At 33.0% G+C, this 26,601-nt stretch overlaps 3 protein-coding genes and 1 pseudogene across 3 annotated transcripts; 2 read left to right on the top strand and 2 right to left on the bottom strand.

Annotated features, from left to right (window-relative positions):
- Positions 1-267: 267 nt before the first annotated feature.
- Positions 268-3,011, bottom strand: LOC145032343 (Protein kinase superfamily protein). Its single transcript, XM_078981117.1, has 12 exons — positions 2,685-3,011; positions 2,507-2,611; positions 2,270-2,327; positions 2,094-2,174; positions 1,920-1,988; positions 1,576-1,823; positions 1,408-1,479; positions 1,210-1,326; positions 1,053-1,134; positions 794-840; positions 627-708; positions 268-469 (listed from the first exon to the last, which is right to left on the bottom strand). The coding sequence occupies exons 1-12, from the start codon at positions 2,903-2,905 to the stop codon at positions 386-388; spliced, it is 1,266 nt and encodes a 421-aa protein (XP_078837243.1). The 5' UTR covers positions 2,906-3,011; the 3' UTR covers positions 268-385.
- Positions 3,012-12,406: 9,395 nt separating this feature from the next.
- On the top strand, positions 12,407-13,956 carry CXIP1 (CAX interacting protein 1). Its single transcript, XM_078981116.1, has 3 exons — positions 12,407-12,741; positions 13,261-13,530; positions 13,697-13,956. Exons 1-3 carry the CDS (start codon positions 12,540-12,542, stop codon positions 13,750-13,752), a joined length of 528 nt encoding a protein of 175 aa, XP_078837242.1. The 5' UTR covers positions 12,407-12,539; the 3' UTR covers positions 13,753-13,956.
- Positions 13,957-14,932: 976 nt separating this feature from the next.
- On the bottom strand, positions 14,933-19,247 carry LOC145032341 (acetyl-coenzyme A synthetase, chloroplastic/glyoxysomal-like). The gene is made up of 17 exons (XM_078981115.1): positions 18,767-19,247; positions 18,543-18,686; positions 18,298-18,453; positions 17,919-18,210; positions 17,729-17,811; positions 17,553-17,654; positions 17,357-17,445; positions 17,180-17,270; positions 16,979-17,092; positions 16,792-16,868; positions 16,611-16,689; positions 16,454-16,522; positions 16,176-16,351; positions 15,911-15,967; positions 15,683-15,773; positions 15,490-15,588; positions 14,933-15,393 (listed from the first exon to the last, which is right to left on the bottom strand). Exons 1-17 carry the CDS (start codon positions 19,142-19,144, stop codon positions 15,208-15,210), a joined length of 2,283 nt encoding a protein of 760 aa, XP_078837241.1. The 5' UTR covers positions 19,145-19,247; the 3' UTR covers positions 14,933-15,207.
- A 4,931-nt stretch (positions 19,248-24,178) lies between these two features.
- LOC145030289 (NADH--cytochrome b5 reductase 1-like) lies at positions 24,179-25,360 on the top strand (annotated as a pseudogene).
- Positions 25,361-26,601: the final 1,241 nt, after the last annotated feature.

Below are 26,601 nucleotides of genomic sequence, written 5' to 3'. Positions count from 1 at the left end.
GATGTATACGAATGCAACATTTTTCAGGCCATGAAAGCCCAAAAAATTCTTCAGGCCTTCAATATCTTATCATAAACACGTAGAATGCATATTATATTTTTTGACATTTCATGACTTCTGCACAGATGATCCCATTAGAAGAGAAGATCCTAGTCTTTGAAGATTATTTTATAAGTTTCATGTTAATGTTAGACCAACAAGTATAGAAGGATGTCAATATATATGGATTATATCAACTTAGACCTATTAACCAATAACCACTTGCACTTAAAAGCTAAAATTCAATGACATTAATCGATATAATAATACTTACATAACACTATTATAGTCGTTTCATAATTCATACCAACTCATCGAACAATCAAATTTATATGTGTTTTAAAAGCTATAGCAGAGCACCAGTCAAGAACCTGTGGTTCACTACAGCTTCAGCAATCGGCCTGTTCCTGAAGTCAGGACTCAGCATTGCCTGAGTTCAAATAAATTACCAAATAAAAAATTAACATACATTTTGACTTTATTAACCAAAAAAAACATATAGATCTAACAGCTAATACAAAAAGATTATCATATGTTTAGATTTAAAAAAAGAAAAAAGAAAAGAAGCATATCATAGTAACAGTAACCTGCAATAGTTCCCAGCCAGCACCATCACCCACATCCAAAAATTTAACAGCCTCTAAAAACCGATCATCCGCTAAGCAGTACCTATCAAAACTCAAAACATAACCAAAATGTAGGGCTAAGGCTTTAATAAAATTTTGAAATAATACAAGGAAGAAAGGATTTTTACTCTCTAGCAGCTCCAAGATCAAGTTTGAACGTACTTTCTAGAAGCCTCTACAAGTTCAAACCATTTTTTAATATTATTACAAATTACAATATGATGGCAAAATAAACAGAAATAGGAAATAACATGAAAGCTTCAAGGCTCATGAACTACAGAATACGATGGAAATTGCAACTTCTCGTCTGTGAAAAGATGTGAATGCCCTCCACAACCTCATCATTAAAATCATCCCTAGAAAGGTTTTGAATAGAATGAAACTTACTTGTAGTGAAAGGCTATCAATGATCCCGGCTTCACAAAATGGAATAAAAGCCAAGTAGGCAAAAAGAAGACCAGCTCCATAACTGTAAAAGGAATAGATTAAGATTAAGATTAAGATTAAGATGCTTAGATTATTTTAAGGAAGTAGAGAGTGTTACATATCATCTGCTATTCCAAAAGCCCTCTTTTCCATAGGACTAAATGCCCCTGCAGATCTTGCTCGTCTCCAAAGACCTTCAGACAATCCTCCAGAATTTTCCTCTAAACTTGACATCCTATAATCAAACGTTATTTTATTCACTCATTCACCTCCATAACTAATCAATATAAATTTAAGTAAAAAGCATAAACCATACTGTATATCAACTGCAAATGCAAGATCACGGAGCCTTGGAACAAGGTAAGCAGCATCTTTATCTACCATTGTACTGAAATATGAACAAACACATACACACACACACACGTGGGTTTTGTTTGGAATTAGATTTCTTATATAATGAAGTTGAAAAAAAAGGAGAGCATACTTGAGAACAACTGAAGCTGGACCAACACTTTGATGTAACATTTCATTGTCATGCATGAAGGCTAAGCCACGAAAAGCACCTTGAAGGAGATTAATTATAAAAGATCTTTTGCGTTTAATATATTGTTCTTGTTCGAATGGATTCCAGAACTTTTGTTCTCCAAGAGCAAGATTCTTTGAGACCTTTTCACATGAAGCTTTAGCATAGTCTGCAGCACAGTATTTGCCATCATTTCGAAATGCAAGCCACTGTTCATCATCAAGATCGATCACACAAATGGTAGTCAGCATTCGTGTAAGATGAAAACATTTAAAGGAAGTAGAAGGGTTGATGAAATTGATAACCTGCTCTCCTGTTTTTGTCTCAAAACCTCCTAACAAGATTTGGATATTGTGGCAGATAGGTGAACAGCTCTGCAGAAAGTATTGTGATCAAAGAATTGCAAATCCGTATCATATGTAATAAGCAATTAATTCATATTGTTTTTTCATTAACTGAAACAAAAGCTGCTAATGTACTTGAAGGAAAGCATGAGTTTTGAGCTCATTTGAGGCCATCATATCCGCCTCAAGACCTCCTACTTGTTTCCCAGGATAAACCTGCATCATAACATATTCAATAAAATTTCCATACCAAGCAAATGAATCTCATTATCTCAATCAGTAATGAAGCAGAATATGATGAAGAAGATAACCTTAAAGATGATTGGAGTGCCCCTGCGTGGGCCCTGTGTTACTCGTCCTTCGTAAAGCCTGCAGAAAAGCTGTCACGGCAAATATCAATAGGAAGAAGAAATAGTGGAGTTGAAGGAAGATCAATTAATTTCATATCGATCATGATCTGAATATTAATTTGCAGAATGGTAAACACTTTATGACTAGTTATATCTTGGAATTACGGGATCATGGATTATGGTATGGATGATACGGACCTGATTTGCACATCGCCTTCTCTAACATCCTGGAATCTCAAACCCCCTACGTCATTTGCTTGTGATGAATTTTCAAAATCAGGTCGAGATTGAAGACCTGAATAACTTCACAAAAAGCTTTCTCAAATCAATAAGCTTATGGTACAGCTTGCGCTTGAATGGGTGAAATATGGCTTACCTAGTGACGTTCATGAACCCGTAGCTTCCAATTAACCTACCGACTTCGAACGATTCTGGATTCATGATGAGGCTTGCTCTATATTTTCCATTAGTTCCAGTTTTTTCCTTCTGCTGGAACTTCAAATTGAATCCCCTGATAACTACAGGGGTGTCGCCAATGGATGAAGGGTGATACGCAGAAACTCTGCAAGCAGATACACACCCCGCGGCCATTTTCATCAGCTTCCTTCTCCGTTTGATGCTAAATATGGATGGACACACCGGCAGTTGAATGACGACGATATCCGATAAGATAGGGCTGTTTCTCCGTACAACTTATGGATAATTTTGTATTTTATTATTTCTAAAATCGTTTTTTTCTGCAACATAGTCGATGCAAAAAAAGGTCCTACGCATAGCACAAAAGTTTTGAGTCTTTGGATGTTTAAATTTTAGTAAACATTGTATTCAGAAAATAAATTTAACCACTGTAGAATCGGAACGGTTTGATAGAAATTGATGAACGCTTTCTAGGAGAAGGAGTACGAGGAAGTGACCTTGTACCAGACCGGTTGAGGCGGTCTAGGTTTGAGTTTTCTGGTTTTTGTACCCGTTCGATCGGTACAACTTTAGGTACATATGATACAACTCATTGAAGTTATACCGAAAGTTAGTTTATCTATTACGGCTCTAAGGATATGTATTTGGATAAGACCAGTTTTTCAGAAATTGGTGAACTTTTCCCACTTGCTAAAAGAATTCACTTTTCAAAAATGACCAGGCATTTTGTAGACTGGCTTATGCGATTGGAGTTGCCCTCTTGTTATATTTATATAAAACAAATTTTGTAGGTTTGCAGAAGAGGCTCAAAGAAAGGATCAATTTCTCTTTTCCTTTTTTTCTACCTATCAACTTAATCGACTATCGACTTAACCACGGTAAAATACAACAACAACAACAACGATAATAATAATAATAATAATAATAATAATAATAATAATAATAATAATAATAATAACTAGGTTAGTGACCCCGAGTTGCGGGATTAGACGTGATATTTTTTGTTCGGTTGTAAGTTGTGATCCCAACACATAGCAATGGAGCCTCAATCAAGTGGCAAATTGTATGCCCAATGCAACACAAAGTGCTCATCAGCAACCATGCGATCAGAGTAACCATCGTATGTGATTCTGTCATCATCATAATATTTTTTTATACATGTCAAAGTGATGGAGAAAAAAGAATATATTTTACATATAAACAAAATCCATTGAATGTGGTCTTGAATCTGAAAAAAATTGGTTTTATCAATATAAAAAGTGTGCAGGGGTAATACAGTCCTAAAAATGCAAAAAAATATTTTTTTTAATATTACGAGAGCAATATTGTCCTAAAACTATAAAAATTGACTTTTATTAATATAAAAACAATGTTCATGGGCAATATCGTCCTAAAATTGTTAAAATTGAATTTTATTGATATAAACATCACGTCCTTTATATGTTTCTCAACTACATTAAAACTTTGAAAACTAGAATGCTAATAAGCTTTTACACCAAATTAAAAACAATATTAAGCTATTGCCTATAAACGAATCCAAATATGTCAATGAAACCCTTCACAAAACATTAAAAATATAAAAGTGAAGCTCCCCTCGTGTTCTTCTGGATCTTCAGAAAAAAATTTAGAGTTTTAAACGGATACCTTTTTGAGTTGTTTGATTGCACCAGCCGTAATTTTGTATCATCTCAGCGACAGCTCATTCAATCATTCTTTCCCACCCCTTCAAATTCTTTCAAACCTACACATTACAAATATGTTTGCCATTTTAAAAAGGCATGAAAGTTAATTTTTACCAAAGAATTTCTTCAAATTGATGATTAATCAGAGAAGCACATGTTGCTACATTGGATATTCGTTGATAATCCTGCATATATTCAAAAAAAAAAACAATCATATAACAGATAATATTAATACACTAGGTTACGACATGTGGAAACCACGGGTAAGATAGAAAAAAAAACAATATTAATAATTAAAAATGGTAATAGAAAATCAAAGATTTAAAAATTCAATTAAATTAATAAGATATATGTTTTGTTTAAACTTCTATATTAATTATTTAGAAATAAATTGTAATAAGAAGTTAATAACTTAGTTACATTATTTGTCTTTTTTCAAATTTGGTTCTTTGTTAACATGTAATTTTACAATAAATAGCAATCAAGTTTTACATTTTTCGTGTATGTTGAAAATATATGCATATAATATAAACTTATAAATCATAAATGGGAACATATATCAATTATCAATTAACCGTATATTTAGGGATGTGATTAGATAGGCACTAATTATTGCTGAAATCACCATATTTTTTTTATTGTGTCAAAGAGAAAATCAAACTGATTTTACCATTTTTGCCGTTAGTAATTTGAATCCCTACACACGGTAGATTAGTAATCAAATTTCCAGCAAAATAGAATTTGACATGCAATCTTTATAGTGCAATTCCTATAATTTAGGAATACACTCTTAGCTTCCAATTTTAAATCCAAATTTCCATAAAAAATAAATCAATTTAATTGAAATCTATATCATATCTTATATATTGAAATCTATATCAAAGAGGGGCAAAAAAGGTATTTAACATTGGATGGAATCAGTGTTTTTGAAGGGACACATAGCATATAACTTTCGTTTATTAGATAGGGATATATTATTATAATGGAATACATAAATGTCAAACGATTAACATTTTCAAAGGCAAAACAACAACTGAAAAATAACAATCATACCACAAACATTCATACAAATAAAGTAAAAAAATAATCTAATTGCAAGTAAATAGCCTCTGATTGCCTATATTGTCTCTAAAACCATTTCCATTTTACAAAGTTCCCTTTTTTTTATTTTGGATTAAAAGTTTAAAAATTAAACTAAAATCATCCCAAAAACATACAAAGCACAACGACATAGCATATTCTGAGGCTCAACTGTATAAACAAACAAAAAGAATGAAAAAAATTATACGAATTGTTAAATTGGTGAAGATAACTGTGAGAAACCTCGCTTTGCGGGGTATGGATTTGTTAACAGTATAGAAAATAAGGGATTTTTTTGGTATCAAGCTGAAAGGTGTCCATGTTTCATATGATTCACCTCGTTCAAATTCTTCCTATTATAACATTGTATTACGGAAAATATTCAAAGGTAAAAAGCAATTTTCTCTATTACAATAAGAAGATTAAGGTACAATGCCTATAAGGTGCACAGAACACTCAACAATAAAGGTTGCATCATGTTTCAATTCTAGAATGGAATCAACAAGAAAATTCTAGAGCCAAGAAATTACTTTACTTTATTTTTTGACAATAACATCATGCTTTTGTTTTTTCCTATTAAAACATTATGTCTTGAAACTTCTTTAATTTGTCTAATAAAAAAAGTGCACTTTAACCAATCTCTTGATTTAGTCACTCAGACTATTATTATTTATGATTCTTATATTAATAATTTGTAATGTTGTTGTAGAAGCTCTTACTTGAAAAAACACCCCTTGATTGCAAAAGCTTGGAAAAACTTCTTTAAAGAAATATTTCAGCAATATGCAACACTTTTTAGAAAAGGCTGCATAAAAGGTTGCATTAGGTCCAACAACTCCAAGGGAAGCTGTCAACAGCAACACCTTTTGCAACAGATTGTTGAAAAGGTTGTCTTTGTCCTTGCACACCTTAAAACCTCGAAAATTATCTTCTTATCTTAAAAAAAATGGCTGCAACTTTATTTCTTGTTACATTTTTGTACAAATAAATTATTTCTAACAGTTAATCTATTATTTACAAAAATAAACCAAGAAAACTAACATATTTAATTTATTACATACCATATGAATAAATAATTATTATAACCATTTGTATAACAAAAACAACAAGCACAACAACACAACCAACACAATGGTCATTGGCTAGTTTATGCACATCATACATATCAATATACACATTAGACAACCTTTGTTTTTTTAAGACAACTTTAAATGAAAAAAGATGCATGAAATTTTTTGTCATATAACATAACAATTATAAAGTTTTCATAGAAAATATGTATGAACTTGTTTTTACATAAAATCAAGTTATCCATATTCTCCAAAAACTAAGATTTCCAAAAATCAAAAAATCTAACCAAACTTGCAAGGTGACTTTGATACCAGTTGTTGGGTTTTTATTCAAAATTAGTTTCAAAAACATAAGATTTAGGCAACGAAAGACTTTAAAATTAGAATAAACATAAACCAAGTTTATACTCACCAAGGATCTTCTTGCAAAGTTTGGAAAGAAAACAAGCACCAAAGAGGAAGAAGTTTTTAACAACCTTTGTAGACTTTGAATCCTCAAGGGGAGGCTTGGAAGTTGATGGAGAATGTGGAACCTTTGAGACACTAACAAGTTGTCAACTTTATTTAAGATGCTAGTCTTGTAAGAAACCTTTTAACTCTTAAGCTTGAAGTTTATAACAAAAGTAAGAACTTCAAGAAAGTATAAAAACAAGTAATATCTTCAAGAGGATGAGCAAAATGGAGAGAGTATGCATACTCTCTCCAACTCACAGTTTTGTGTCCAAAAGAAGAGCAATAATGAAAGTCTCATGAAGCTAGTATTTATAGCATGAAGAAAAAGTCCATAAGTCCTTAACCATTTAGTATTTTAGACAAACATTTCTCTCATATTTATAAGACCAACCATGCTTTCATTTCTTTTTATTAAACAATCATGAAAGCCATGTTTTTATTTAAATAATCAAAAGGCATATCTTCTTTTTGTAATACTTTAATTCATACTTCTAAAGTATGTTCCCTGGATTATAATAAGCTACAAACAATAACCTTATTTCTTCTTCCTCAATATCGAAATTAAAAAGTCAAAAGAGGACAAAAACTTTATATTTTATAACCCAAGTTTATAAAATATAAACTTTAACCTTTTGGTAAAAGACAAAAGAATTTATCTAGTCCAAAGTATTATGCATGACTTATTAATTCATACCATATGAATTATGTAATGTTACTTGCTAATGAAAATTATTATTTCCTAGAAATAAATAATTTCCAATCTAATTATAAGAGTTTATTGAAAACTTTAACTTTTTGGTAAAAGATAAAAGAATTTATCTAGTCCAAAATATTATGCATGACTTGTTAATTCATACCATATGAATTATGTAATGTTACTTGCTAATGAAAATTATTATTTCTAGAAATAAATAATTTCCAATCTAATTATAAGAGTTTATTGAATATTTATTAAAACCAATTTCTAATAAATAATCAATTGTATCAAGTTGTTGTTAGTGTGACCCTTTAGTATCATATGTTAGTTATCAATATCACTTTAATATGATTCTTGAGCATACTAGATCTTTCATGGGATCCTAAGACTCCTTTAAGATCCGAGATCCTAGATAGGTTTAAGGATCCTTAAATATCTTTGAGATCTGAGATCCTAGATAGGATTGTGGATCTTGGCCCTAACAACATGATAAGCTTTTAGTAGAGCATGACGCTACTTTATCAAAGTTTGTAAAACTTATCAATAAGACTCCCCACGACGATGTTGGTACCTCGAAGGGGGTGGAGGTACATTATTCATTATTTCACTCCCATATAGTATTTATTTAACTTTATGGTCCTTATGTTTTTGCATTGTTTTTAATTAATGTACCACCCTGTTTTGAAAGTATTCGTTTATGGATTTTAGAGGCGAAGGCTAGGGGCGTTTTGATCTTTTATGGGTTTTGAGTTTTATTGGAGAGGTTTTGGGCCAGGATGTATCGCTAGAAGCGTAGGGCTTCTCGCCACCTTTTCATGGATATAAAGTTCGTCGGAAACGGACTTGGAATGAAAGAGTTATGGCACTTTGAAGTTATTGATGTTATTGGCCCTTAATGGAAATAGATGACAAAGAAGGACCGTGCATGCAAGGTGGTAAGCGTGCGAGTACACCCAACGTAAGGCTGGGTTACGCCCAACATATAAAAGGAAATGGTCGCGGGTGCCTTAAGCGTACGCCCAACGTATAGGAGGTACGCCCAATGTACGTCCAGAGTCCAGGAACCCTAATTTTAGGGCATGCCACTATAAAAAGAATGATAAGCCTCAAGGGTCAGCCTCCATTTCACCCTTGGACAGCCACCACGAAACCCTAATCCTCCCTTGAGTGTTCTTGAAGCTTTGGTGGCCATTAGTAAGCATTTTGGTGTTATAAAACCATTTTCCAAGCAAGGAAGGAGCAAAGCAAGGTGGTAGATCAAAGGAGAAGTTGTAGATCTAGGACTTTTCCCTCTTTCCAGACTCTTTCAAGGTATAAAGTTATGAGCTTGATGATTGTTCTCTTAGATCTATTTTAGGAGTTTATGGACTCTTTTAGTCCAAAGAATGGACCTTTATGATGAAATCTTGTTCGTGAGCTTAGGGTTGCCACCCTCAGAGCTAAAAGGGCCCCATAAGCAGTAAAGTCTCCATCTTGAATGTCTTAATGGGTTCAGGCATGAGGTATATCCCTCTTCGTGGAAGTAATGCATCATTTTTGGGAGTTTGGACTTGTTAGGCCAAGTTTAGTCACCAAGTCAGTGACTTTATGGATTAAGACATGGATAAGGACTTGGATCTATGTTAGTAGCTTCTGGAGTAGAGTATTAAGCACTTAATGGAAAAGTGACTTAGCAGGGGGAGTACGCTGAGCGTACATACATGTATGCCCAACGTACACACCAATTAGTACTCTTAGCGTACAGGAATGTACACCCCGCATAATCTGTCAGTTTGGGCTATGTTTTGGGTTCTTGGGCCCTAGTGGGCCATCAGAAGTCTGATAATATGGTCCAAGGAAATGTTTGGGCTTAGGGTAAGTCCCATTAGAGGGATTGGGCATGATTTAGCAAATTAGGTCATTGGTGGGCTTGGGAAGCTTACCTAGTTTTGGGCCTTAATTGGACCTTAGTTATGGACCAAGTTGGCTTAGGATTAGAATGTTCATTCTACCTTATGAAGGGTTATTGAATTGGAGTAAGTGATATGTTGGTATTGATAGCTCGGGGAGTCGAGGGATCAACAATTCGGGGATCTGCCAGCTAGCAGTGAGGAGTTATTCGTAGGATTCTATAGTCAGCTTTGCGAGGTGAGTTTTCTCCAGTAGGAACGGGTCTAAGGCACCAATGTTGGCCCGTTTATGTATTTTAGTGAATACCGAATTTAGATCCGATGTCGGGCGAGGCCCAAGGAAGGTTTACATGTATGCTTCCGAGCTACAGTTCGATGTCGGGTGGTACCCGAGGCAGTAGTATATGTGTAGTTATGCTTGTTGTCTTTATGATACTTGTATGTTCCTGGTAGGGGGGATGAGTGTGGGCGGGGGCCCGTATCTCATCACTAGCTGAGTGTGGATGGGGTTCCATATCTCATTAGTAGCAGAATAGGGGTGGGGCCCAAGACAGGCGAGGCCTTGAGGCTAGCATTTATAGTGTAATGATTACGTTAGCATGTTTATCTATTATTGTTGTATGTGTGTAGCAAGCGAGGTCCGAAGACAGGCGAGGCCTGGTAGAAACAGATTTGTATACCGAGCGGGGCTCGATGCTAGGCGGGGCCTAATGTCGGGTGGGGCCTGATGCCGGGCGGGGCGCGATGCAGCGGGCTAGGCCTAATGTTTGCAGTATGTGATTATGTATGGTATGTGGTAGATTGGGGAACTCACTAAGCTTCGTGCTTACAGTTTTCAGTTTTGGTTTCAGGTACTTCCGGTAGCGGAGGGAGGAGCTCGGGATGATTGCATCACACACACCAAGAAGCTTTAGCCTGGGAGGCTTATACTCTCATAAAAGAACATGTTTTGTAATGATACTCTGATTTGATATAACAACTCTTGTTTATGAACGATATGATATGTTATTATGGTTTTTATTAAATAATTAAAAAGAAATTTTCGGTACCTTGTTTTTGGGACGTTACAATTAAAAACTATGGAACCGCGCATGCACTTATCATGCAAGATGTTAGTACCACAGAGTATAATGACATGTGGGAGCATGATTATGGTCAGGTATAGCCGAACAACCATTGAATCACGACCTTGAGCATCCGTCTCCATGTATTCAATCGTCCAATGTAAAAGAGATTCCAATGGATGAATACAAAACATCAGTGGCAACACCTCTTAGGTGTCCTATGTGCTAAAAAGTTATGTCCATATGGTATAAGTCCTTATGGATACAGTTGAAGAGGAAAGGTGTTGCACGAAAAAATCCATCACTATTGGACAATCTTTTAGAGCCTACCGTACACAATCTATATAAAGAACAGGAAGGTTAGTTGTTGTTTGTTCACTGTTTTTTGACTGGTATTACGAAGATTGAATTTTGGAAGCGCTTATATGTGGATAGTCACCCAGATTGGTTAGAATGTGATGTAAGTTATATAATTATGTGCTCATTACGTACTATGCTTCTAATAACAATACTTACTTTAATGCAATTTTTTTTTTTTATTGTTAGCACATCATGATGTGGATCTCATTGTTGATAAAGCGTAGAGCGGATGATGCTCGGTGGAAGGTTGTTGTCACACCCCCAAACTGGAACGGCGGAAACGTTCGGGGGCGGGGGACGTCATGTTTAGTATCACAACACATGTATCATAGTAATCATAGTAACAACCAACCACTGCATTAATATTCAAGTGTTTACAAAGATGTGTTTCACAAAAGATTAAGTCCAAAAATAAATAACAAAACAAGACATGAAGCTACTATGCTCCATCTTTCGAAATCCCAGTGCACGTACCTGTCTACTAGTTTCCTGAGAATACAAGTTATTTTGAAAGAGTTGATCAACATTTAAGCTGGTGAGTTCATAAGTATTTTAGTGATGTTAAGTAAGTTGTATGTTTTTCTTAGAAAAGTTCGCCTGTTCCTCCATAAAATCCTATATCTTCTGATATGATGAAAGATAAGTAAAATGACTCTACAATCCTTTCTATGAATGATAAATGGATACAAGTTATATAGAATCTAGATCAAACAAACAATTGATTGTGTGAATCTGCCCAGAGCCCACAACCAAACAAGGAATAGGAAATGACGCAGAAGTCACACATCCCATTGTTTGTTAGATCTCCATTATATATAACCCAAGTGTATTAACTTGGTACTCATGGAGTTAACTGTAATAGTTCCTTTATATTTGATGAAAACATTCCTTAAGGAAAACCCTTATTTCCTTTAGTAAAAATAGCAACCACAATAGTTCATTCTATAATCACTTAGTTTATACAAGCTATATATAATCTAATATCGAAGAGATAGTTAATTGTGTGAATCTGCCCTAAGCCCACAACCAAACAAGGAACAATAAGTAAGGCGGAAAGCACACATCCAACTTGAGAGTTTCAACATGACTCTCGAAAACGCCCCAGACGTACCACAACAGATTGACAGTAAAAGGGATTGTAGAATGTTTTTGTATTGGTTTCTGGAGATTTTGATCGTTGGAAAATCATATTTTATAGAAGGTAAAAGCGGTCCACGAGCAATGTTATATTATTCCATACATGAATGCTTTATTTTTATAGGCGGGTTACATATAGAATTTCCCAAAATATCACTATTTCATTCACGTAAGAGATACACAAAACAATGTGGGATACGAATAGAATTTCCCAAATATAATGGTCATTTTGTGGGCCGGGTACCCATTTGATTTGACCTTTCCAAACTTGTCATCTACAGAATCCTGACGCTCCTTCTCCTCCCTTTCATCGAAACCATCGTGTGTTGGTCGATACTCGAATACCAGTGATCGAAATTATTCCAAAGCTTCCGTCGTAAAGATGTCATGTTCTATGGTTTTTCACTCGCGATTGACATCCTCATCCAGGATTCCATCTTTCGAATTTGTATCTGGGTCAACGGCAGTTTCTCCACCTGCAGTGCGCTGCCCTGGTCGTCGTTCACACACCTCCAGCAGCCTTAAAGTCGGCATCAAAATCAAAACTTGTTCAAGAAGGATTGATTCTACGCGATGCTTTGCTGGTATATGTTTTATTCCACTTATCTATCGTTTTGATTCGTTTATCGATCGTAGTGAATGTTGACTGATAATTTCATTCTATCAACCATGACAACATTTTAACCAATATATGGAATACTTGCGTCTTCGTACCATCCACAATTTTCTTTTACAATTAGGGTTTCTTTTATATTTTCAGAAATTAACAAGAATCGCTTTGCTTGTTGATTTACACAATGAAGTTAACTATTTATGTAAATAGTTTTTAGGGTTTTGAATTCTTGGCCCATATTTTATGTAACCTATATTTATAGTAATTCTTCTATCAATGTGTTAATTATCTTGTATTCTAACATCTATGATGTTTAAACATATACACCTACCCTCAAGATGAGATACTAACGTAATAGTTGCAGGATAGATTAAGAAAGATTGATAAATGATTGTTATTGTTGTTACTTAAATGTGAATAATCACATTCAATAATCAGTTAATGACATGATCTTATTTCATTTGTCAAATGGCTTTGTTTGCTTTTGCAGCATTAAATCCAGAGTTAAAGACTACATTGGATAAAGTTGTTACATCACACAAGGTGATTCTTTTCATGAAAGGAACTAAGGACTTTCCACAATGTGGATTCTCAAACACAGTTGTTCAGATTTTGAGATCAGCCAATGTACCTTTTGAAACAATTAATATTCTGGACAATGAAATGTTACGTCAAGGGTTAAAGGAGTATTCTCAATGGCCAACATTTCCACAACTCTACATTGATGGGGAGTTCTTTGGGGGTTGTGACATAACTGTTGGTAAGTTCATTTCCTCATGCTATTTTTTTTTTTTTTAAATTTAACTTTATATCCATACATACATACATACATACATACATATATACATCATGATGCATTTTGAATTTTTGATCAGTATCTCTTCATGGATACAGAATTTGTAGTTGATAACTCTCTTTTATTACAGAAGCATACAAGAGTGGAGAACTGCAGGAACTATTGGAGAAGGCGTCGTTATCCTGATTGATATAAGTTTGTATAATTCATTCCCTTCATAATTGTAGAAAAACATGTTATATGAATGAATGCTTTATGTAATCGACTTTTTGATTACTGAAAGGGAGGTTCTGTATGTTGTAGTTATGAAAGAATGTCTTCATGTGTGCTTCAGTGATGTATATGGAGAAAAAAAGATGCATACAGAAATCCAATCCATTCAGCCTTCAACATGCCTATTATTACTATCACCCTGTTTTTTTTTTTTTTTTTTTTTTTCTTCCTCATGAAGTATTGTCTTGATAAATAATGTTTACCCTCTTTTGAGAAAATGTTGGTATGAGGAGGGCAAAGTTAATAAAAAAGTTAGGACTCAATGAGAAATTTTCATTTTTCAAATTCTCTAGTAACAAAGAAACACTTATATGATTTATCCTTGTCCAATAAACTAATAAAATTGAAACACCATTGCATATCTTGCTTACAAGATTTCCTTATCAAGTTAATCCCTATTCTACTAAATGAATAATCTCCTTTTGCTAAGTGTTATTCTAATACAACTTCTTATTAATACTATACATGTGACATTGTATATATATTAGACAATTCATTTCAAAATTTAAATTTACATTTTCTAATTATATGTTAAATTTGAAGTTATAATAACTTTAAAAAATTGATACATCTCTTAATTAATAGTTTATTTAAAATAACTGATTAATAATTATAAATTTTTATTATAAAAGTTTAATTAATTTTATAATTGTAGTTCTCACGGGTTATAAACTAGTTAAGTATAAAGAAACACTGCTATTTTTATCTTCTTTTGTCACAAAATTGTAAGATGGAGAGCAAAGATTCAACCATTAATATAATCGCCAATCCTGCTACAAGATTCCATAATCACATAAAATTTTCAACATTGTTGATATGAATACATCATCAGCTTGACTAAATGTTTATGCATGTATAAATTAGCATAATGTAATGTTTGGTAAGGCTACTAAAGTAGCTTATAAGTTAACTTTTTACAAAACTATTTGATATGGTTTATTTATAAGTTCATGGGGCTTCTTCACAAGTTTTTTAAATAGACCGCTAACATCATTTTATGTCATCTGACTAATCAACTAATTTTTACCAAACATTATTACTTTATCAGCTACCAACTAGCTTTTTAGCTGGTCTACCAAACACAACCTTAATATAATTAGAACCACTCCCTTATTCCATGTGTAATAAAACCAAACTCACCTTTTCATGTATGTGTGCATCACTCATTACAACATTTTCTTTAACCTTTTTCTAAAAGTTCTAGGTAACAATTATGTAAGAACTTGTGTCGCTATTTCCCATCAAAGGGACACCTAACAACATAATATATTTCTAGTTTCAATATGCATTGTTATTAGCCATGTAATGTAACTTGGTATATGTTTGACTTATGGCCTTTGAGATTCCTAAAAAACCACACACACACACTTAGGAATCAGCAAGCTCAATCAGTTGATCAACAACATGTGGATCTGCTAATGTGGTTGTATCACCAAGCTCATCCAGCTGTCTAGAAGCAATTTTCCTCAAAATTCTTCTCATAATTTTCCCACTTCTTGTTTTTGGAAGACCAGGTGCCCAATGGATCTTGTCAGGTGCAGCAAATGCTCCAATCTGATTGCAACAAAATACAAACTTAGACCAATTTTTTATACACCAATTAGAAGTTAGAAACCTTTTCTTATCTGTTTTTTAGTAAATAAAACTTACATGAGTTCGAACAGAAAGTACAAGGCTTTTTCTGAGATCTTCACTGTATGGGACACCCTCAACTGGAGTAACAAATGCATATATACTCTGACCTTTCACCTATTTATATTAGGTATCACAAAATAGATAATCATTTGTTACATTTTTAACAATAATAATATCATATCACATGCAAATAAGAGAAGCTACATACCTCATGTTCAACACCAACTACAGCTGCTTCAGCACATTGAGGATGTGAGACTAGTGCTGATTCAACTTCTGCTGTGCCAATTCGGTGTCCACTGTTCATTTAGACAAATCGACTTACTTTCTGTTATAAATGAATATGAGTGTTCCTTTTTGACTTAATAAAAATGAGGTTTTTCATATATTATTTATCCAGACAGGTCTTAAATTAATTCGGTTTAAATCAAAGTACCTGACATTAATTACATCATCAACTCTTCCAGTGAGCCAATGATATCCATCCTTGTCTCTGAAACAAAATTTAGTTCAAATGAAGCAATAGAATAATGCCAAATAACTTTCCACTAAGTAATTATGACATTTGTGGTTTATCTCTTAAGAGGTATGTGGGTGTTTTTAGCTAATAAATGTTATTATTAAGTATTATTATATATATATATATATATATATATATATATATATATATATATATATATATATATATATTATATTATTACCTGCTGCAGCCATCACCACTAAAATAATAGCCAGGGAATGCACTGAAATAAGTTGTTTCATATCTTTCATGATCCCCGTAAAGTGTCCTAAATGCCCCTGGCCATGACTTTTTAACACATAAATACCCACTGCATTCACCTTCAATCTCCTTGCCCTTTTCATCCACTATCACAGTCTACATTTTTTTTATTTTATTAAGTGTGATGATTTTAGAAGATTCAATGATTTGAAGGAAAACCATATGGATTTTGTTTTATAAATTATAAAAAAAAGATACCTGAACCCCGAAAAATGGAAAAGTAGCAGAACCTGGTCTTTGAGGCCATGCACCCGGCAAGGGCGTAATCTGGAAAAAGAAAAAATGATCGAATTCAATTGTTAATTACTTAATTATCAAATTATCATTAATGTAAATAAGTGTAAATAATACATACCATGAAACCTCCTGTTTCTGTTTGCCACCAAGTATCTGATATTGGACACCTTGAGTCTCCAACTACATTGAAAAACCACCTGTTACATCAACAAAAACAAAAAGAAAAAAAAATCAATAAATAAAAACTTTCAATTAATCCCTAAAAATAAAAACAATAAAAAATTAGTCTCGAAAAGAACCTCCATGCACTTGGATTAATCGGCTCGCCTACACTTCCAAGAACTCGTAAAGACTTACGTGAATAACGAGTCACGTGCTGCATTTTAAGTTTAAACAACAAAAAATAATTATATCTTAATCTATATAAGCTAAATAACAATGTTTATGATGAAGTTTTATATAATAATAATAATAATAATAACTTGCCTCGTCACCCTCACGCATTAAAGATCGCACCAGTGTAGGAGCAGTGTAAAATATTGTCACCTTGTACTTGTCAACAATATCCCAACATCGCCCAAAATCTGGATAATTGGGAACCTGAAAACAGTCAAATACCATGTATTTATTATATATGGAATCATAAAAAGTTATATCATAAAATAAATAAAAACTAAATTAGTTTACCCCTTCATAAAGCACAACCGTTGCTCCATTAAGCAGAGGTCCATAAGCAACATAGCTGTGTCCAGTAATCCAACCACAGTCAGCTGTACACCTACAATACAATAGAAATGGATTAAGTCAAAAAGATTCACTCACTCATATCATACATTCATAAACAACTTAGCTTAAAAGATTTACCAGTATACATCAGATGGTTTGTAGTCAAATGCATATTTGAATGTTGTTGCAGTGTAGATCATGTATCCTCCTGTAGTATGCACAACACCCTAACAAATGCACCAACATCATTTAAAAAAAAAAAAAAAAAAAAAAACAAAAACTCAACCACAGATTAGAAAAGATCAAATCAATAGGAGGCAGGGATATTATCGACCTTTGGCTTTCCTGTGCTTCCGCTGGTGTACAGAAGGAAAAGCGGATCCTCCGCATCAACCCACTCCACATCACATTTAGTAGAACATTCTGGAACAACATCCTGCAATTTTTTTTATAATTAATTAATCCTGGAAATTGTATAATTAGAAAAGAAACCTAGTATTTTTTTACTACCTGCCACCAAGCATCTCTTTCCTTTTGCCATTTAGTAGCTTCCTTCTTCATGGCTGACTCATTTGCATATGTCAAACACAAATCTGTTTGTGAACAATAAATAGGTCATACTCATGCATATATATAACTTAATTTTTACCTTAATTCTAATTATGTTTTTGTTATCAACATAAAAATAAATAGCTCATACCAACAGAGACTCCATTTTGAGATGACTCTGAGAGTGCAGAATCAACAATTTCTTTAAGGTTAATGATTTTTTTCCCTCTTTTAATTGCATTACAAGTTATCACAATTTTCGGTTTGCAATCCATAATTCTTTGAACAAGAGAATCTGCAGAAAACCCAGCAAAAACAACCGAATGAACAGCACCAATTCGAGCACATGCGAGCATGGTGATTGGTAGTTCCATAAGCATAGGTAAATAAACAATTACAGAATCACCCTTTTTGACTCCATTGTCTTTCAAGTAATTAGCAAGCTGTCAAAATGCAATCACAAGCTACAAATTGAGATCGAATAGTAGTGTGTAATCCATGAATGTAAGAAAAGGTATGAATCGAATCACCTGACAAACTCTATCTAGCAACTGGTTGTAAGTCAAGGAATCATCAACACCAGGTTCGTTTCCTTCCCAGTGAATTGCAATTTTGTCACCGTTTCCAGATTCGATGTTTTTATCCAAGCAATTATAGCAGATATTCGTGATTCCACCCTTGAACCACTGAACGAAATCACAAATAGCAATAGGAAAACGAACTTGTTAAGAATACGATGGAATTGGAATTGCAGAAGAAATGGAGATCTGATTACCTCTATGTCGATTTTCCCTTTTCTGATGTCGAGATTCTCAGAGTAAACCTGCTGATCCCATTTCTTCTTCCAGTAGAATTCGGAAGCTATGTCGGACCAAAAGCTAGCTGGGTCTTCGATTGATCTATTGTACATCTCCAGGTACTGAAACGGTATCAATGAACATCAATCGCGAGATTTTTTTTTTTTTTTTTTTTTATTAACGATGAAATGAGGGGAATTACCTTTTCGAAAGATGAAACGTGGGCCTTCTGGGAGAAATCATGACTGGGTAGGATAAGATCGTCATCGGAGGCAAGATGCTCGCCGAGGATTACAGCTTTCAGTTTCGATAACCGGGAGGTAAGAGAGGGTAGATGACGGAGGTGAAGGGCTGTGGTAAGATTGTTCGCCAAGTCCGGCAACCGTGATCGGAAGGGATTACCGGAGTTCACTCTTGCTCTTATTGTTTTGAACGATGAAGAAACAAATACGTTGGAATTGGTTCTATCCACAAATGGTCGATCGCCTCGATGAAGAACTTGGGTGAACTGGCAGTAGCTCCTCCTGTCAACGATATCGCCATTAATGCAATCGTAATTGAAACATGCATTAACAGCCATCTATCTCCTTTCCTTTCTCCCTCCCTCCCTTCTCTCTCTTAGAAATTCTAAAACCTGTAATTGAATATGGGAGCTAACTGAAACAATGAACATTGTTTTTCTCTTACCATAAATACGAAACCCAAGAAATCTAACCTTGGTCTTCTGTTATTTTTGTCTTTTCCTGTGTGCTATCTTGATTCATCGTACGTTTATGTTATTTTATTAAACTTACTGTAAAAAGAAGTAAAATTGAAGATGAAGAGTCCTTACTTTACCAGGTATATATAAAAGAAAGGGTTCTTTTTGCATGGGATTGGACCCCCATCGATTCTTGCAAACAACACGTCTATGGATTCGGCATTTGTTTTGTCTATGCAAAATCCCCCCCTTTTCACAGTCGAATGAACAAAACATCAGTACGTTCCAATGATACAAATCGAGAAGATCATCAATAATATGAATTGAACGTGTGGATGTCATCTTTACATAATGACCATCATCTTTAATTATGGCAATATTCATCTTCAAACCCTCAACTATACAAAAGAAGTTAGGCGAAATGCAAAATGTTATGTTTGCAAAATGCAAAATGTTATGTTTGCCATAAAAAATAAAAAAATCTTATGTAAACATGAAACATGTATCTTACAACACGTGTCTTAGAGCGTGTTATGGTTATTGAAAATATTTTACTTTTTTCATGAAAATTTTGAAAATATATTTGGCTGATTTAGTTTTTTAAGATTTTTCAAAAAAAATGAAATTTTATGTTTTGCAAATTGTATGTAAATTAGAAAAAATATTTTTTATTTTTTTTTTTATAAAAAATTCTATTTTCTAAAATAGAAAATGAAAACTCAATTTGTTTCAACTAATCGTGTCTTCTAAAATTTTCATTGAAAACTGAAAATAAAATTCAACTCTATTTTATAAAAATATTTTTTAAAAAAATAAAACAGTTTCCTACAACCAAACACAATATTAACTTTTGGTATACTAAAAACTCATAAAAAGATTATGTAATACATAGTACCACATCGTTAAGGATGAGTTTACACTATGACAAGATGACAAGATGGGTCTTTTACTCATCTAAAATTTTAAAATATACAACAAAATATGTATGAAAATATTAGGGCATATTGTAAAAGATATAAAGGACCTATTTATAGTATTTGACAAAAAAAAAGTATCATAACCTACTTTATAGTGTTGGAAAAAGAAATATAAATTAATAGCAAATCTATCATATTTGATGGCATGAAAGAGTTTCACATTGACTCCAAGATTAAAATAACGAGTGATTTTTCATTATAAGTAGATTATTCATCTTTCACATTTCTACACTATGAAGTTTGTTGATATTTAGTTCAAACCGGCTTTACTTCAAGTTAAAGTTGGTTTTAGTTAAAAATAAAAATAAAAATTAAGAAATGACCACTTTGGGCTCAATCCCTCACCATCAACTTTTATACAAATTGAAGCAGTTATTTTTTTTTTAACCTGATTTTCTTTTGAACCTGCTCGGTTGAATCTGGTTAATGAACCATATGGTTTTCTATTATAGATATTTTGTTAGCGCGTCGTGCCATAACATTCATATTGGATTTTCATTAAAGAAACAAAATAATTGGTTTTAGGTAATGTATAATAAGATTATGTAATTATGGATTAGATTTATTATTATTATTATTATTATTATTATTATAGAACGGCTACCGATACATACTCTAATCTACTTATGAATTTAGTATATGTTCGAGACAAGACTTCAACTCTCAACCTTATGGAGGGATGATATATCACCATACCTCTAGGTTAAATCTATTGAAATTTTGTAGAGTTCAATGAATTATAGGAAAAAAATCATAATATGAAAATAAAATAATAATGTAACAATCATTTAAAATATACAGAATTCAATGTATTATAGATATCTTAAAAAAATTCATGAGGCATACTTGGAGCAAGATATCATATCAAAATTGGAAAATAACAACTTAAGAGTTTCGACGCATTTATAGATTCAAATACCAACAATAACCAAAATTTAATACAACATACTAGATTTGATTAATCCATATCACCATATACGAATGCGTCTAATAACCATATCAATATCCTATATTACAACCAACAAGATTAAAATGGATGTTACCACAAGTATATGACTATTTAAAAAGTTTTATCTCTTAGTATACAACTATACATTAAAATGATATAAAAAGGATGTCTCTCAAAGTATAACATATGTCGAAAAATCGGCACCAAACATTTACTCTTCCCCATACTGGTCATCTTTACTAAAACTTGAACTATATGTTGAAAGTATGTCGTGGGACCGTTTCTATAAATTTAATGCCTTAAAAAAAATACTTCTCCGTTCTAAAATTATTATCCACGGATAAAAAAACACACAGATTAAGAAAGCATTAATTATTACTAACTTTATGCAATAAAATGACAGTTTTGTCATTACTTTGCATTTAATGTTCCATTAAATGCTTAGTTGGTTAAATAATAATTAGGAGATATTTTGTTAAAAATATCATTTATTTTTAGAAGTGGACTACTCCCTCCGTTCCAAAATTATAATCCATTTTTCCTTTTTGGTTTGTCCCAAAATAATAATTCACTTCTAAAAGTAAATAACATTTTTACCAAAATACTCATCATTATTACTTAACCAACTAAGCATTTAATGGAATATTAAATGTAAAGTAAGGACAAAACTGTCATTTTATTATATAAAGTTAGTTGTAATTAATGTTTTCTTAATTTGTGTGTTTTTTCTCTGTGGACAATAATATTGGGACGAAGGAAGTATTATTTTGAGAAAAACCAAAAAGAAAAGATGAACTATAATTTTGAGACAAAGGGAGTAATAATAATAATAATAACAACCAACACAATTGATAAAATTAGCATTGACTAACAAATCATCAATATATAGATGTAAAATAACACATCTATTTCCAACAACCTTTACAAATAATGAATAATCGCTCAAACTTTTCTTAACACCAAATTCTATCCTTCCACTTCATATAGGCATGTTTAATCCTATTGATCGATTTGAGAAGTTTACACTAGGTTTTTTTTATAAATATCCTTTGTGTTAAAGTTATGTAGAGATATCCTCGTGAAGATCCCTATATAGGAAGATATTATTGACATCAAACTTAAATAATTTCCAATTATAATTAACAAGATCAATCACACATCTTATAGTAATCAAATTAGAAACAAGTGAAAGAGATTCAGAAAAGCTGATTCCTTATTTCTAGTTAAAACCTTAAAAACTATCATGGCCTTTTACCTTTCCACCTCTCCATTAGCCTTATACTTGATTTTGTGATCCCACTTACACCCAATAGGAAAGTTACTTACAATTCAAGTTTCATTCATGTATAGGGCCTTTGGACCTAACCTAGTTCCGGTCTAAAAGGCTTGCTGATGAGTAGTAGGCTCAATAGTTTTGTCTAAGTTAAAGATAAAGAAATAATAGTTCAAGTATAACAAGAGAGTAATTGACAACATTCTCAATGCCATATTTATGTTTCCCTTGTATTATATAATTACCAAATGTCATGGGAACCGTATACTCTCTTCCAGAACTCTTAGGAACAACATTGCTATCATAAAAAAGGTAGGGTATATCGTTCCTTCTTCCCTCAAAATGGTTGACATTAATCATATCAATCTTTTAAGTTTTAGGATCAACATACAACCTATAATCAATTAGGGAAATACTAGGACTTAATTCACCATCATTTCTAGGTTGCTCACCAGGATCCTCATACTACCGGTTATAATATGACGAATGTGTCGATCATCAAGAGTTTGACCAACAATGCTAAAGAAATCCAAACAACTAATTTTATTATCTCCAACGTGTTCAACTACCTTTTTTTAAAATCTTCATAACATTTGACATCCCTAGAATAAAAAAAAGCTTTTACTATCAACACTTAATACTTTATAAGATTTCTTTAAATTGGAACAACCCATTACATATCAAGAACTATATTAATCTTGAATATGTAATTCGGTAGCAAAACATAAGCATCCAAACATTCTGAGATGTTGTAACGAAGGGATAGAAATATAAGCTATTTGATAAGGATTTTTTCCTTTTAAAACAGAAAGGAGTTTTGTTTATAATATATGTGGCAGTAAAAACACAATAACACCAAAATATTAAAAGAGCACCCCTTGAAATAACAAAGATCTATCTACATTAAGTAAATGTATGTGTTTCCTCTCAACAATTTCAGAATGTCATGTTTAAAAAAATTACCTATGTTGTTAAAAAGTATTTACAATTATTAGCTCTCATGATTTTGACATTTTTGCCAAATTGGTTTTGTAACATATTAAAAAAAACAATATTTTAAAATACACCATCCTTACTTTTCAAAGGATATTTTCCAAACAACCCTAGTAAAATAACCAACCATGATTAAAAATATTTAAATCCATTAATAGTAGAAAATTTATAAGATCCCCACATAACCAAATGAACCCAACTTAATTATATTACATTCATTGAGTGTGGAGGATTCTCTAGTTTGTTTAACCTTGTTACAAAAGGATTCTCTAGTTTGTTTAAATCTGTTACAAATTTCACAGAGTTTTGGTTTAGAATGAGTAATATGGGAAATATTCATTTATATTTTAAAACACAAAAACTTAATTAGAGGGATGACCTAACCTATGATATCGTCTAGAGTAAGACACAAAATAGACATGAATGAACAAATTAACCTTACATGTGTTACACTACAAGAATAAACATCTATAGGGACAAAACCTATAGGGACGACAAAATTCATCCCTATAAATAACCTATAGGGACGACATGTTGCATTTGTAGGGTTCACAAATAATGTTTGAATTTTTAAGTTATAACAACTCCACATCACCTCTATAAGTAAGGCAGGAATGAAAAATATTTGGCGCATGTTCGAATAAGAAAAACACCTCTATAAGCCTAATTTATAGCAATTTCAGATAAGAAAAACACCCAACTCTTCACCTTCTTCTCAAGCAATGGAATTCTTGGAAGCAAAGGAGATCCAAGTCAGAATTGTTGTTGCCATTGTTGTTGTTGTTGTTGCAACTGTAGCTTACTTTTATACCTCAAAGAGAAGCAGATGTTTTTATTTCTATTTCATACGATCTAACTAGTGAAGTTGTTATTTTCAAATTCTTAGTTTCCCATGGTTCCCATCTAAATAAGAAACTATTGTGTTGTCTGTAGGGAACATAGACCCTGGAAATTTTAAGGAATTCAAGCTTGTGGTGGACAGCACATAAGTTGCAGGTATATTTATTTAATTGGCTTTGTTTTTTCTTCACTCAATCCATCCTTTAATCACTCATAAATACCATATGTTATCTTTAAGTGGTAGGTGTGTTAGGTTTTGTTTCCTACAATTATTTACCTTGTTTTGTACTCTAGGGGTAAAGATAATCAAGGGGAGGAGGTTATCAAACCATACACCCCAACCACCCTGGACACTGATGCGGGATATTTTGAGTTAGTTATTAAAGTACACATCAATATTCAAATTTGTTGCACTTTGTGATTTGTTAATTCTTAATCTTGTTGTATAAATGGTTGTGACTGTGATATGTGTAGATGTATCCACTAGGTCGGATGTACCACTACTTTAGAGAGTTTTGTGAAGGTGACTATATGGATGCAAGGGGACCCAAGGTAGATAACCTCTAATAATTATAACTTCTTTTTCTAGAATGTTTGCAATTGTTAGAAAGAGCGAATTTTTATTCATACTTCATGTATAATTTCTGTAAATTCCATTCCAGGGGCATTTCAAGTATCAACTTGGTCAGGTGAGAGCTTTTGGAATGCTTGATGGGGGCTCTGGAATCACTCCAATGTTTAAGGTGTTTATTTTTTAATGTCTGAGGTCTTTGCATTTCTTTATAATATCATAATTTATGTTTTTGAGATTTTTTTTTTCTTTTTCAATGTAGGTTACTAAAGCTATACTAGAAAACCCAAAGGATAACACCCATGTGCATCTCGTATATGCTAATGTCACATATAATGACATCCTTCTTAAGGTGAGTAATTATAGGAAAGCATCCGAGAGTTGTCCATATTAATTATAAACATGAAAATGAGCGAGTCATGGCTTATGTAAATTGTCTTTATATTGCATCTATCGAAGCGGCATGTTGTCTTTATAGATGAACCTATTGTGACATCCCTAAAATCACGGCCAGAAAAGACCGGTTTCATTTATGTTTTTAAAATAATTTCAGTGTAAATCTATTGATTTAAAAAGAGTTGCGGAATTTGTTCCCAAAAACAAAATATGATAAAATAATATTTACCAAAGCATGTCATAAAGGAATTCATTTTCATTAGATATCAAAAATCAGGATATCATGTTCCGATACATACCAAAAAACATAAACGACAAATTACAAGTCATACAACAGTTATATACAACTACATGCTTATAAACAAAATAACTTGATGATTCATCCATCTTATGCCCTCGCGTCACTTCCTGTAATACAAATAAAACTGAGTGGGTCAGGCTTGGGAGACTGGTGAGCATATATGGTTTTCATCTCACAATAAATAATTATATTTAAATTCACCAATCAACAATAACCCGATTACCTATTCCCGTTATCCTCACTTTACGTCCCTAAAACAACATCTATCTCAAGGGACCTAATCTAGGATTTTTCATCGGGATGGACATTACTACAAGGGGTTTCCACAACAATAGATGTCCTAAAGGAAACCATGAAGAGGATAGAGTACACTGGTGAACATCAAGCCCATAACACCTACAGGTTATGAACCCGCCAGCATTCCACAGGACAGTCTAGAAAGAGTCTTTGGGCATCATCCATACTCCGCTAGATGACTAGATTAACAACATCAACATCGAGGTCTCTCATCAGTTTATCACGCGACAACTATTTACCCAAGTTCTACCCAATATTTCGTAGATAACAACATACATATGCAACTTAAAAACTGATAAGATATTCATTTAATACTCATTCCAAATATACAGATTCATTCCAAGTAACAGATAATATATATCTATATAGACATAGCACGTATTCACTAGGAGATACTTAATATCTATGTGTTAGAAGAAAAGGAATATACACTCACTTGATCAGAAGATGATCGGACAACACTACGACTTTAAAAGTAGTATTCTTCGGTGAAACCGGGAGATCTTCACAAAAACCGGGCTTCTCGCGGGTAGAGTTTCGGCTTAGGAACTTTGTTTCTTGGGATCTTCGGTGTTTCGGGACTTGCTTCGGGTGTCGGGATGATACCAGGACTTTGGGGGTATTTCTTGCACGTAAAACGAAGCAATAAGGATTGATAGAGAAGAAATGAGCAACAAATCCCGGAGACCTTGCATCCTATTTATAGGGGGATGCTGACCCTCAGAACGCGGGGCGTTCCC

This window comes from Lactuca saligna, chromosome 2 (assembly GCF_052625555.1).
Source record: "Lactuca saligna cultivar CGN05327 chromosome 2, ASM5262555v1, whole genome shotgun sequence".
NCBI classification, from domain to species: domain Eukaryota; kingdom Viridiplantae; phylum Streptophyta; class Magnoliopsida; order Asterales; family Asteraceae; genus Lactuca; species Lactuca saligna.
This window is presented reverse-complemented; position numbering and strand designations above follow the sequence as displayed.

What these genes read in the sequence shown, in the direction of transcription:
- LOC145032343 (XM_078981117.1), bottom strand. Translation starts at nt 2,905, where the DNA reads ATGAAAATGGCCGCGGGGTGTGTATCTGCTTGCAGAGTTTCTGCGTAT. An exon ending in AAACTCATGCTTTCCTTCAA is followed by an intron (nt 1,989 to 2,093) that starts GTACATTAGCAG and finishes TACTTTCTGCAG; the next exon opens with AGCTGTTCACCTATCTGCCA. An exon ending in CTGGCTGGGAACTATTGCAG is followed by an intron (nt 470 to 626) that starts GTTACTGTTACT and finishes ATTTGAACTCAG; the next exon opens with GCAATGCTGAGTCCTGACTT.
- CXIP1 (XM_078981116.1), top strand. Translation starts at nt 12,540, where the DNA reads ATGTCATGTTCTATGGTTTTTCACTCGCGATTGACATCCTCATCCAGG. An exon ending in TTCTACGCGATGCTTTGCTG is followed by an intron (nt 12,742 to 13,260) that starts GTATATGTTTTA and finishes TTGCTTTTGCAG; the next exon opens with CATTAAATCCAGAGTTAAAG. An exon ending in GGGTTGTGACATAACTGTTG is followed by an intron (nt 13,531 to 13,696) that starts GTAAGTTCATTT and finishes CTTTTATTACAG; the next exon opens with AAGCATACAAGAGTGGAGAA.
- LOC145032341 (XM_078981115.1), bottom strand. Translation starts at nt 19,144, where the DNA reads ATGGCTGTTAATGCATGTTTCAATTACGATTGCATTAATGGCGATATC. An exon ending in AAGGGAAAATCGACATAGAG is followed by an intron (nt 18,454 to 18,542) that starts GTAATCAGATCT and finishes GATTTCGTTCAG; the next exon opens with TGGTTCAAGGGTGGAATCAC. An exon ending in TTCCATTTTTCGGGGTTCAG is followed by an intron (nt 16,352 to 16,453) that starts GTATCTTTTTTT and finishes AAAAAAATGTAG; the next exon opens with ACTGTGATAGTGGATGAAAA.